This window comes from Staurois parvus, unplaced genomic scaffold (genome assembly GCF_062004578.1).
Source record: "Staurois parvus isolate SC_StPar_1 unplaced genomic scaffold, SC_StPar_1.0 ptg000310l, whole genome shotgun sequence".
Taxonomy (NCBI): Eukaryota; Metazoa; Chordata; class Amphibia; order Anura; family Ranidae; genus Staurois; species Staurois parvus.
Window position 1 is genome coordinate 1,066,544 of NW_028318106.1, and position 13,457 is coordinate 1,080,000.

The window sequence follows — 13,457 nt, forward strand, 5'->3', positions numbered from 1 at the left end:
AATATGAAGGTAATGCTAAGTATTGCCTCTATTGTCAAGCTAACACTGATATCTGTACCATTAAAGTATATGTATACAAAAACATTAAAACTGCATATCACTTTATTTTTTAAAGCAATTCAGGGGAAAAAAAACACTCAAGCACCTTCAATGGAAAAAGTGGTACTTCCTGGTAGGTTGGAAAGGTAAAACATTGAACCCCTAGGTGTGTCATCTATCACAGCTCAACTCTGCTACAGTGTTCAAATGAAACCAAAGTTTTCTGATTTTGGTAGACCTTTTCTTGATGGACACAAATGATAATCTATTATAAGGGTTATCAAATACATTGCTCCACTCACCTCAGGTAGATCTCCTCCTTCCACATGTTCTGGCTCTAAGTCTTCACTGATGTGCCTCCTTGATCTGAACACTCGGTGGGCCTCTTGCTGTATGTGTCTGATGTTGTTATCTGATTCAGATGCAACATCTCTGGGAAATGTCAAGAAAACATAATAGGACATTAGAAATTCAAACAAAACATTTTTAGAACTGTAATTACAGATACATTATATACAGTATTTACAGCTAGGAAATTACTTAACTTGTTATATCTGATCCCTAACTCCCAAACCTTTGTGGGATGTACTACTGGTTAATACCACTGCCTGGCTTTTTGTTTCTTTCTCGCTGTTTTTCACTTGGTAGATTTCCCATCATTTCCTGTTCTAGGCAGAAGGAAATCTCTCCCAATTGAGGAGACCAGCAAAACGCATACTCCCATTAGCAGATTTTCTCACTAGTCCTGTTCCAAAAACTGTCCTAGGTTGGATTTCTCACTTTCTGGGCCTGTCATAAGATTTACGACGCAAATAGACAGAGGTGAAACTTCCTAGCAGGGACACAGCAATAATACTTGAAAAAGTTTTTTTAACTATGAACGGATAATACATGGGCCCCAAAGCAAAGCAAAGATATTGCTGATGCGTTGGAAAGATGGAGACATGTTAGCATCTTTGATGTCAGCAGAGGCAAAAATCCTGGTGAAGGGAACTGATGACCAATTTTGGCAGACTTCAAGCGAAACTGTTAGACTAGAATGAAGGCAGTCAGAGTTTTGAGAACCAGAAAGGAGTTGAATGCCCTTTTTAGGCTTGGAAAAGGTGAACAGGTTGATATAAAAATCCCTGGAACAGGAATTGGGGAAAAGGACACATTTATCAAGAAAAACTGAGAGGGCTCCATGAAGATATGCTAATGTGTGCAGTAGCATGGGAAGGTTAGAGGTGACCAAGGAGAGGGCAGGGAGCCAAACTCCAATTTGTAGCCCTGAGATGCCACCTTGGGTGCACCAAGCATTTGAGATGCAAGCTGCCCAAAAGTCCACAAATGTCCCCTTACTCTGGAAAATGGGGTGCATCTTCATGCAAAAGAAGGCTTGTCTGAGGATTTGGCAGACGTTGAGTGCTATGACTTGCAGGTAGCAAAGAAGCCAAGCTTGGGTGGTCTTAGCATGGAAGTTTAGGGAGTGAAGAAATGAAAAAGACACTTCTTACGGACAGAGAAGAAGAAGACTATCGAACTGAAGCAACTCAGAATTGGACAATGCCTCTGTGGCTGGATGATCTCGGTCAAAGTCTTGCATGACAGTGGTAGAAACCTCCGCTGAGAAGAGAGAGGAATAAGCCACACCCAAAACAACCAAAGAGGAACCTGAAGATGGAATAGATGCTAAGAGCAAAGGATTACGTGATTCCAGGTTGCAGACATTAGGGCCATCAGTAGGAACATTGCAAGCAGTCCCAGGACCATTAAAAGAATATGAGCTGGGGACGTCTGGCACAGTGTAACTGTCCCCTCATGCCAGAATCAGACATATTTCCACTCAGGGTAAGAGGAAAGCCGTAGGAGACCAAGGTCAGAGTAATTGGGCAACAGGAACAGATCAAAGTTTCGCATGACTCTTTGCAAGAGGGACTAGCAGCAGGGAGATGCTTTCTCAATGCTGTATGGTGGGAAAGAGAGCGTGTCCGAGTGACATTCCACCACTCAGTTACGCAGCAAAAACCCCTTCCACAGGAAAACTGTGATGAATCTTGGTGAGCCTTCAGAGACAGGGCAAGCTCTGAGGCAGTGAGAGACCCAAGTGCCTGAAGGTCACTTCCAGACAGTGTGAAGTCCAGTGGCACCTGGACATGGTACACCAAAAACCAAGCTGAAATAAATCAGTCTTTTACACTGTAGAACTGAAGAAAAGACATCTATCCTCAGAGGACACTAGCATGCAGGTAGTGGGAGGGTATCTCTGGCTTGACATACAGTTTTTTTGCTATGCAAGTGTCCAATTCGCCTGTGTGACAGTATAACCCGAAGGTGAAAGACCTCTTGTGTCCCTCGAAGAGAAGAGAAAGAAATATATTTTACTTTATGACAGGAAGACCTGTCTAGATACCTATTGTATAGATATCTATCTATCTATACAATAATGATGGAAAAGGGTTAATGGGACTAGCATTTCCAGTACGAGTCCAGAAATGTCAGCCTCTATGTTTTCCTGGTGGGAGGATTCCTCTAAGAAACATTAATAATCTGCAGTTCTACTGTTGGGTCTACATGCTGTTAATAAAAATTTAAATGACTTGAAGCCTGAGGCAGTAAACATGTTGCTAGTAACACACACTGTAATGGCCTCTCACGGGAGGAGTGACTTTCCATATTTTAACCTAATGCACTGGTATAAGTCTTTTTATTAGACACATTTTCTCCCTTATCATTCATATAAGTGTTCCTACAGACAAGACGGTGCAGGCCTATCGTAATGAATTACACAAGGGTTGACACCTTTTACTGTTCACATCTGCACTCCACCAGACTGCTACCTTATAACTCCTGCAATAGGTGGAAATACGCCAGAGTTATAATGCTGATCCTATGAAATATTCATGCTAAAGCTGAACTCCCAGCAGGTATAAAACACAGTTTAATGCAGCGTATATTACTTTAATGTAATTAAATGTATTTTTTCATAAAACTATAATAAAGTATCGAAATCTGTCTTGATGTCATCTCAAATTACTTTATTAATCACAAAGGGAAATATCTCCTGCACAAAAGCACTAAGATTGGAAGAGGGAGGGACAGCACTAAGAGCCAATCAAGCTGTGCTGCACACACATGTGCTGGCAGAAGGAGAGCAGAATGAGCAGAGGTGATGACTTAACAGTGTGTTGCTGCTCCTTTTATTGTCCAATCATCAGGCTTTTTTTTTATAGCAAAAAGCAGCATAGAAGACTGTTCTCTCTCTCTCTGACTACAATCTCAAACCGAGCCATAGACTGAGAGATGGAGGGAACACTGCTCTGACTTACTCAATTCTGTGATATATGTCAGCCTGAGGCACTGAGTTCTGTAAACAGCATGCTATGTACAACAGTAGGTGAAAAGAAGATGCAAAACATGTTAAAAGGAGCCAACAGCTCCATCAGCTGGCTGTATATAAAACCACAAACCATATATACAGTCATGGCCGAAATTGTTGGCACCCTTGATATTTCTCCAGGAAATCATGTATTTCTCACGAAACGTATTGCATTAACACATGTTTTGCTATACACATGTTTATTCCCTTTGTGTGTATTGGGACAAAACAAAAAAAGGGAGGAAAGAAAGCAAATTCGACATAATGTCACACAAACCTCCAAAAATGGGCTGGACAAAAGTATTGGCACCCTTTCACAACTGCGGATAAATAAGAATGTTACAAGCATGTGATGCTCCTGTAAACTCACCTGGGGCAAGTAACAGGTGTGGGCAATATAGAAATCACACCTGAAAGCAGATAAAAAGGAGAGACGTTCACTTAACCTTTGCATTGTGTGTCTGTCTGTGCCACACTAAGCATGGACAACAGAAAGAGGAGACGAGAACTGTCTGAGGACCTGAGAACCAAAATTGTGGCAAAATATCAACAATCTCAAGGTTACAAGTCCATCTCCAGAGAACTAGATTTGCCTTTGTCCACAGTGCGCAACATTATCAAGAAGTTTGCAACCCATGGCACTGTAGCTAATCTCCCTGGTCGTGGACGGATGAGGAAAATTGATGAAAGATTGCAACGCAGAATAGTCCGGATGGTGGATAAGCAGCCCCAAACATGTTCCAAAGACATTCAAGCTGTCCTGCAGGCTCAGGGAGCATCAGTGTCAGCGCGAACTATCCGTCGACATTTAAATGAAATGAAACGCTATGGCAGGAGACCCAGGAGGACCCCACTGCTGACACAGAGACATAAAAAAGCAAGACTACAGTTTGCCAAAATGTACTTGAGTAAGCCAAAAGCCTTCTGGGAAAACGTCTTGTGGACAGATGAGACCAAGATAGAGCTTTTCGGTAAAGCACATCATTCTACTGTTTACCGAAAACGGAATGAGGCCTACAAAGAACAAAACACAGTACCTACGGTAAAATATGGTGGAGGTTCAATGATGTTTTGGGGTTGTTTTGCTGCCTCTGGCACTGGGTGCCTTGACTGTGTGCAAGGCATCATGAAATCTGAGGATTACCAAAGGATTTTGGGTCGCACTGTAGGGCCCAGTGTCAGAAAGCTGGGTTTGCGTCCAAGATCCTGGGTCTTCCAGCAGGACAATGACCCCAAACATACGTCAAAAAGCACTCAGAAATGGATGGCAAAGAAGCGCTGGAGAGTTCTGAAGTGGCCAGCAATGAGCCCAGATCTAAATCCCATTGAACACCTGTGGAGAGATCTTAAAATTGCTGTTGGGAAAAGGTGTCCTTCCAATAAGAGAGACCTGGAGCTGTTTGCAAAGGAAGAGTGGTCCAAAATTCCGGGTGAGAGGTGTCAGAAGCTTATTGATGGTTATAGGAAGCGACTGATTTCAGTTATGTTTTCCAAAGGGTGTGCAACCAAATATTAAGTTAAGGGTGCCAATACTTTTGTCCAGCCCATTTTTGGGGTTTTGTGTGACATTATGTCATATTTGCTTTTCTGCCTCTGTTTTATATTTGTTCCAATACATACAAAGGGAATAAACATGTGTATAGCAAAACATGTGTTAATGCAATACCTTTTTTGTGTGAAATACTTGATTTTCAGGAAAAATATCAAGGGTGCCAACAATTTCGGCCATGACTGTATATAGATATATATATATATATATATATATATATGATATAAAAAGTCTTCTCACCCCTGTTAAAATGTCAGGTTTCTGTGATGTAAAAAAATGAGACAAAAATAAATAACTGCAGAACGTTTTCCACCTTTATGGTGCCCTATAAACTGTACAACTCAATTGAAAAACAAACTGAAATCTGGGGGGGAGTAAATATAAAAAACTAAAATAATGTGGTTGTGTAAGTGTGCACACCCTCTTATAACTGGGGATGTACCTGTGTTCAGAAATAAGCAATCACATTCAAAATCATGTTAAATAGGAGTCAGTACACACCTGCCGTCATTTAAAGTGCCTCTGATTAACCCCAAATAAAGTTCAGCTGTTCTAGTAGATCTTTCTTGACATTTTCTTAGTCACATCCTACAGCAAAAGCCATGGTCAGCAGGCATCTTCCAAAGCATCAGAGGGATCTCATTGTTAAAAGATTTCAGTCAGGAGAAGGGTACAAAAGAATTTCCAAGGCATTAGATATACCATGGATCACAGTGAAGACAGTCATCATCAAGTGGAGAAAATAAGGCGTAACAGTGACATTACCAAGAACTGGACGTCCCTCCAAAATTGATGAAAAGATGAGAAGAAAACTGGTCTGGGAGGCTGCCAAGAGGCCTACAGCGACATTAAAGGACCTGCCGGAATATCCGGCAAGTACTGGCTGTGTGGTACATGTGACAACAATCTCCCGTATTCTTCGTATGTCTGGGCTATGGGGTAGAGTGGAAGATGGAAGCCCTTTCTTATGAAGAAAAACATCCAAGCCCGGCTAAATTTTGCAAAAACGCATCTGAAGTCTCCCAAAAGCATATGGGAAAATGTGTTATGGTCTGATGAAACCAAGGTTGAACTTTTTGGCCATAATTCCAAAAGATATGTTTGGCACTAAAACAACACTGCACATCACCAAAAGAACACCATACCCACAGTGAAGCATGGTGGTGGCAGCATCAAGCTTTGGGGCTGTTTTTCTCCAGCTGGAATTGGGGCCTTAGTCAAGGTAGAGGGAATTATGAACAGTTCCAAATACCAGTCAGTATTGGCACAAAACCTTCAGGCTCCTTCTAGAAAGCTGAACATGAAGAGGAACTTCATCTTTCAGCATGACAACGACCCAAAGCATACATCCATATCAACAAAGGAATGGCTTCACCAGAAGAAGATTAAAGTTTTGGAATGGCACAGCCAGAACCCAGACCTGAATCTGATGGAAAATCTGTGGGGTGATCTGAAGAGGGCTGTATACAGGAGATGCTCTCACAATCTGACAGATTTGGAGTGTTTTTGCAAGGAAGAGCGGGAAAATATTGCCAAGTCAAGATGTGCCATGCTGATAGACTCATACCCAAAAAGACTGAGTGCTGGAATCACATCAAAAGGTGCTTCAACAAAGTATTAGTTTAAGGGTGTGCACACTTATGCAACCATATTATTTTAGTTTTATATTTTTACTTCTCCCCACCTATAAGATTGTTGTTCAGCTGAGTTGTACAGTTTATAGGTTACATTAAAGGCGGAAAAAGTTCTGAAATGATTTAACTTTGTCTCATTTTTTTACATCACAGAAGCCTGACATTTTAAAAGTGGCGTGTAGACTTTTTATATCCACTGTATATATACTTATACATATTTATATTTAGTCAAGGGTGAGCTACACTTGTAATCCAAATCAGACGAGCAAACTACCACAAGCAGCCTTCATACTCACTGCAAAACTTATATCAAATTGAAGGATGTGTATGTAGTCCATAATTCGTTTCAATTGCTCTTTTACTTATCAAACCAAGTGCAAATATACAAGTCACAACCAGGGGCGGACTGACAACTCATGGGGCCCCCGGGCAATAGGGGATCATGGGGCCCCTGTGTCCTTGCCCAAACTCAAAAAAGCCTATGAAAAAGGTACCAGGGGCATCTCATGGGGCCCCCTACTGACCCCGGGCCCTCGGGCAGTGCCTGAGTTTCCAAATGGTTATTCCGCCCCTGGCCACAACGTGATCTGTAAATTTGAACTTGGTTTGACAAATAAAAGAGCAATTGAAATGAATGATGCACCAAACATCGTTCAAATTGTTTTATAAACAAGGTTCTGTATATGTTATTAAGCCCCCCTAAGAATGAGGTATGTGTGCTAATAGGGGTTTTCCATCCTTGTCCATAAGGTGGGTCCCCCCCCCCCAATTTAATGTGTAGTAATGACCAGAAGGGTAACACAGCTGGTATCTTCATGGATTTGTTGTTTCTCAAGGGCCATGGAGAACTGTGAGTTTACAATGGCTTGGAACAACTATGCCTTTTCCGCCATGACGCAGCCAACTTCCGAAAGCACTTGAACAACAATCTGAAACAGCTGACCACCAAATGGATTAGTACGCTACCCCAAATGATCAGTACCGCACAGCAAATTAAGGTGTTTTTTACATAATTGACCTCTTTAAAGATGGCTTATACTGGTAAATTTCACATAGAAAAAGGCTATACAATCTTCATACTTACATTAGGCTTGGCCGATGCCACTGGGTGGTCCTGTTATTGTGATTCACGTAGTATGTGCGCCCAAGATTGTCAACTTTTTCTTCCCATCCTGTAGGTAAAGGAGGGACTGGCAGTTCTTGCTGGTGTGAAGAGGTAGAGTCATTGGAATCTACAACATCCCAGGCCTGCTGAAGAACAAGAGTATTAGTCAGCAAACAACACCAACAAAAGCAACTCGTAAACCAAAAAGCCAAAACGTGTACCAATTAAACATTTTATACAAGCTGTACGTGTAAACCCCCCACCCCCAAAAAGACAGAAAATGGTCAATGACATGCAGTTAAATTTCCGTCATTGTGACCCTTGGCTCAGTCCTTGGTTAAATTGCATATAGTAGAGCCTGACATGTTACCAGGAAAAGTGGACATTTAGGGGTTGATTTACTAAAACGCAAGGTGGAAAATCTGGTGCAGTTGTGCATGGTAGCCAATCAGCTTCTAACTTCAGCTTGCTTAATTTAGTTTTGATGTGGAAGTGGATTGGTTTCTATGCAGAGCTGCAGCAGATTATGCTCTCTCCAGTTTTAGAAAATCAACCCCTTAGAGTTTTTACTTTGATTTAATCTTTCTTTTTGTTCTCTTTTTTTCAATTTGTAATCATTTTTAGCTGTTGAGTTTGTCTTTTTATGTTTTATTTTACTCATGTAGGGTTAATTATAGCTAGCCATACATGGCCTGAATTTTGTCCGATTCCTGTTGCCATCAGAGCCACCCACAGCTCGACATCCGTTTAAAAATCGACTGAGCTGGGTGGTAGTCACTGTTTGGGTAGTCAGGCAGCTGAGTAGTTAGGGTGGTGTGGCTCTCTGAATACATTAATGGATGGGAGAATCGGTTGATTTCTCTCATTAAGCAAACAGGACTAAACAAGACATATCTATCCACGTACAGCTAGCTTTACTTTATGCCATAATTTTGGTTTTTTTTGTATTTTTTAAGTCATTGCGTACTACTCTGTTTTTGTTTTATATTGTATTCCCTCTATTGGGTAGTTTCTATGTTTAGGGAGTCTCTCTTACTATGATACTCACCTTTCTTATAATATTGGTTATATTTGAAAGGTTCCTTTGAATTGAAATATTTGTTATCCCTTGTCTTCTCTTATGACCAGCTTTGACCACTTGTGTTTTAATTTGTGGGCTCTGTGTAATGGCGCTCCATTCTGTTAGGTGTGGTGTATGCTAGGCAGTGGAAAGAAGCCCAGCATGTCAATTCCAGCTTTTTGCATTGCTTAACAATGTTTTTGGGACAGAAATTAGTAAGGTCGGTGGGTAACAGTTTTAATGACACTCTGCTCAATTTATTTATTTCTACCCTATGCAGGGTAAATAATAATCCGTTGTTTTTTTAATAACGTTTACATATGTTTTTACTGATGCTGGGTTGGGGTGTCATGGTGTAGGGCAGCCATTTTCAACCAGGATGCCTTGAGGTTTCTTCAGGGGAGCCTTGGCAAAATGTCTAAAAATTTCCCAAAACTTGTATACAAGCCAAGGGGTGGAAAAAGCCTGCCTTTTAGTTACACAAAGCCACAGGTTTTCATTGTGCACCATTATGACCTTCTAGCCACCGGCGTCCTGACAACCAATGACATAATCAGTTGATAAGGAAGATGTCGGTTGTCTGCACAGCATCCTTGTTTGACCCTCCCCTTGAAGGAGAAGAGAAACATTGGAATACTAGTCAGTACCAGTGTGTAAAAATTTATTATCTTTGGAAGAATAAATCCCCTCTAACATTGGGGGTCCTACCTGTGTGGATGTCGCTGCGTTATATAAAACAATTAAAATCGTTTTTAACATTTTAGAATGGGGTGCCTCAGGACTGTCCATAATTTTAATGAGTAATTCAGGACCGTCCATAATTTTAATGAGTAATTCAGGACCGTCCATAATTTTAATGAGTAATTCAGGACTGTCCATAATTTTAGAGGGTGCCTTAGCTAAAAAACAAAAGGCTGAAAAACACAGCTGTAGGGTGTGGATACTATTGGTACCAGGAGAAGAACCTTGCATTGGGTAGGTAACAAATGCTATCTTACGACTGCATGGGGTAGGTAAATTCTGTTACCAATGGTATTTATGCTATTCCATGAATGCTATTGGTAGCAGGAGAAGATACTTGCATGGATTAGGTAACAATTGCTATCTCACAAATTCCCTATGACAGCTGGTGGCTGAGTTGGGGGCCTCCACATTCGTCATCCAATTGGGCCATTATATTATGACTATAGATACCTTTAGAATGGAATTTCTAAACATCCTTCATTAAAATTCTTCCTTGTGTTTCCACCTTCCAGTCTGACCTGTAATATGTGTTTTCATTCCCTTGTATAATCAGCACTGGAATAAATACAGATTACAAGAACCTAAACCTCCCATTGTCATCTCTGAAACGGCAAACAAGCTCTAACAATTGTTATTTCTATATGATGTTTTCCTTCCTAGCAATAATCGTTCAAGTGTTTAAACTGAGAGTAATGGCTGATTTTACACCCGCTCCCTTCCAGTGAGTTGCATGCATTGGGAATGTTCAGCAGCTGCAGGAATTAACATCACTTGATTAATCTTAGTGTTCAGGAACAGTCCGGAGACCGATAAAGACAAGGGACGCTTGAAAAATCCTGACTCTCAGGTGGTCGCTAATAAACCTGCATATGTTCGGCAAAAAGTGTTTATTTTAAGAAACCCTGACGCCAGACCATGAATTTCAACAAAAATCTTCCCTCAAAATTATGTATGAATTTAACAAATTTTAAGGCATGATACTTACCTGTTAAGACCTCCTTTGTGTGTCCAAAAGACCTGAGGCTGCTCCTAGACGCCTCCATCTTGGATGTAGTGTCAGCAGCCCCAAATGACACACTATAGTATTCCCCCTTGCTCTAACTGCAGCAGCTACATAAAAGGTTATGTAGAGAGGGAAGGGGAGCTGGGCCAGCACAGACAGAAATTAGATAGTCCTAGCAGTGGAGAGTGCTATGATGTGCAATCAGGCAGGGAGCCATGCTAAGGAATAGACTTAACAAATTTTCCAGCATGTTCAGAGGCATTAACCAAGATAATAAAAAATAGCTTATAGAAAGGAAAACTTCGGCAAGTTTTTACAATATGGGAATTCGGGTATGTTCAAAATGGAACTTCAGTTTTGCTGTGAAACTTTTTTTAAATATATACACTATGTTTGCGGACACCTTATCATTACACCTACCTACTGTATGTCACCAAAAGTAGCCAGCTCCATAAAAAGAAACACAAGAGTGAAGCACTATAGAAAATGTATTGAGAAAAGGAATAAGTATCCACTCACGTGTTGTCCAATAAATGAGAACAAAGCCATTATCTATGGTCCCAGACAGTGCATCCATGCAGTAGACACAAAGCCTCTGGTATGGGATGGAGACATAGGCACAGGAGCTGAACTGTCAGCAATCTGACATCGTAGGAACCACTATATATAGTGAGTCAGATGCCAGGGGCATGGTATTGCATTTCTAGGCAGTAACACCTCTTTCTTAAGCCTTAGAGACATGGTTTGAGTTTAGAGGAACTTGAGTGGTCTCCACAGAGTCCTGATCTCAACCCTACGGAACACCTTTAGGATGAACTAGAATGCCATTGCAAGCCAGGTCTTCTTGTCCAACATTAGTACCTGACTTCATAAATGCTCTTTTGTTTGAATGAGCTCAAATTTCAGCAGACACAATCCAAAATCTTGTGGGAAAACCTTCCCAGAAGGGTAGAGATCATTAATGATGCAAAGTGGATGCCAGCTCCAAATTAATGTCTATGTTTGAGAGTGGGATGTCCAACAAGCTCACATACATGGTGTCAGCAAGCCTTTGGCCATATATTGTACATATATTACATACATGTATGTACATATATTGTATTACAACTACATTTTCTTGATGGAATACACATTACAAATTGCACGTTTTGGAATGTTTGCAAATCTTATGGATGTATATGATGCAAGAAACTATTTATAATATATATATATATATATATATATACACATATATACACACATACACACACAACTGAGATGTAAAGGTCCTGAAAATTAGCAATAGTATGGTTAATAAGTCTGTTGGCAGGTGAAGTTCTATAAAGAGATAACACCTAAAGCATGGTACACCTTAGAGAGGGCCACTTAGTAATTAGCATTTCCAGAAAGAAGTGAGCAATGGGGGCCTATACAGTATATTGAAAAGTAAACGTTTCAAAACCACAGAGGCACCAAGCAAGTTACAGCAGTACAATACGATCAGCTACCAATAACTGTACAGACTTTTAAAGAATTTCTCCAGTTTCCTGTGAGTCCTAAGTCCAGTAGTCATGTCAGATTCAACACTTCCAGGTAGTGTTCCTAACCTGCCCTTTCCCCCCTCCCCCCCAATGGACAGTCTAAAAAAAGTGATGGGGCAAAAGTAATATGTGGTAGGGGCAAGTCAGCTCTCAGCCCTACCAGTAAGCATTTAAACTGAATCTTACATTTGCTCAGGATTTAGGACAACAAAAAAGTTGAAGGAGTCAGCTATAGGTTTGTGCCTGCACCACTAAGTGCCTGCATTGTATAATATATACTATATATTGCAGGTCACCAGTCCTCAGATTTGGTGGCTGCATTAGGTTTTTTGATGTCCCACTCATCTGCAGCCTCCAGGAATACTGATGGTATGCAACCCAGGAGGCCTCACGGTACTCTACAGCACATGTGCCAATGCACATAATCGAGGGGCCTACTGTCATCTTCCTGGTTCTTGCAGTTGGTCCCCTGATGAGACAGCTCAGAGGATTCTTGTCATCAGCGGGTGGGCTGCAAGAACCTGGAAGAGACAATTGTCCACTGATGAGACAGTTTAGAACAGGGGTCTGCAACTTTTAAGACATAAAGAGCCACTTGGACCCGTTTCCGAAGGGAAAAAAAAGACTGGGAGCCGCAAAACCATTGCAACATTTAAAACAAATCCGACACTGCATATATTGTTTCTTACCTTAATGCTATATACAGGATCGTGCAGTTAGCTTCATCCCCCATATAGTAATTCATCCCCCATAGTAATTCATCCCCCATATAGTAATTCATCCCCCCTATAGTAATTCATCCCCCACAGTAATTCATCCCCCCTATAGTAATTCATCCTCCATAGTAATTCATCCCCCATAGTAATTCATCCCCCATATAGTAATTCATCCTCCATAGTAATTCATCCCCCATAGTAATTAATCCTCCATATAATAATTCATCCCCCATAGTAATTCATCCCCCCTATAGTAATTAATTCCCCATATTGTCTCAATTCACTTACCTTTGCTCCGCGCGTTCCTCTCGCTGTGTTCCGGCGCTGTGTTCCGGTCTTCAGGGCGGACTGTGAGAGGAGTTCGTCACGCTGCCCCGCCTACATCCTGGCTGCCCCGCCTACATCCTGACAGCTAATGTTCCACGCTCCGCGGGCCGGATTAAAAGAGTCCTGACTTTTGAGGCGGCCGCCCGAGAGAAGGGAGGGGAGCGGGCGCACGGCACACAGAAGAGCCGCATGTGGCTTGCGATCCGCGGCTTGCCGACCACTGAAACCCTATTGCCTGTCACCTGGTGGGCAGTGTGCTCCGGAGCCGCAGCAAAGATGAAAAAGAGCCGCATGCGGCTCTGGAGACGCGGGTTGCCGACACCCGGTTTAGAAGATACTTGTCATCAGGGGGTGGGCTGCATGAACCTGGAAGAGACAATTGTCCACTGATGAGACAGTTTA

At 41.6% G+C, this 13,457-nt stretch overlaps 1 protein-coding gene across 12 annotated transcripts in view; it reads right to left on the bottom strand.

The window, feature by feature from the left end:
• The window catches only part of NEDD4L (NEDD4 like E3 ubiquitin protein ligase), a 635,056-nt gene that overhangs the window by 94,733 nt on the left and 526,866 nt on the right, over positions 1-13,457 (bottom strand). For 11 of the 12 annotated variants that reach the window (XM_089683436.1, XM_089683437.1, XM_089683438.1 and 8 more), the window contains 2 exons: positions 7,665-7,831; positions 342-471 (listed from right to left, as the gene is read on the bottom strand). In XM_089683436.1, the coding sequence (XP_089539562.1) occupies positions 342-471; positions 7,665-7,831 (297 nt within the window). The remainder of the gene's footprint in view (positions 1-341; positions 472-7,664; positions 7,832-13,457) is intronic. The other variant, XM_089683429.1, reaches the window with a different exon arrangement.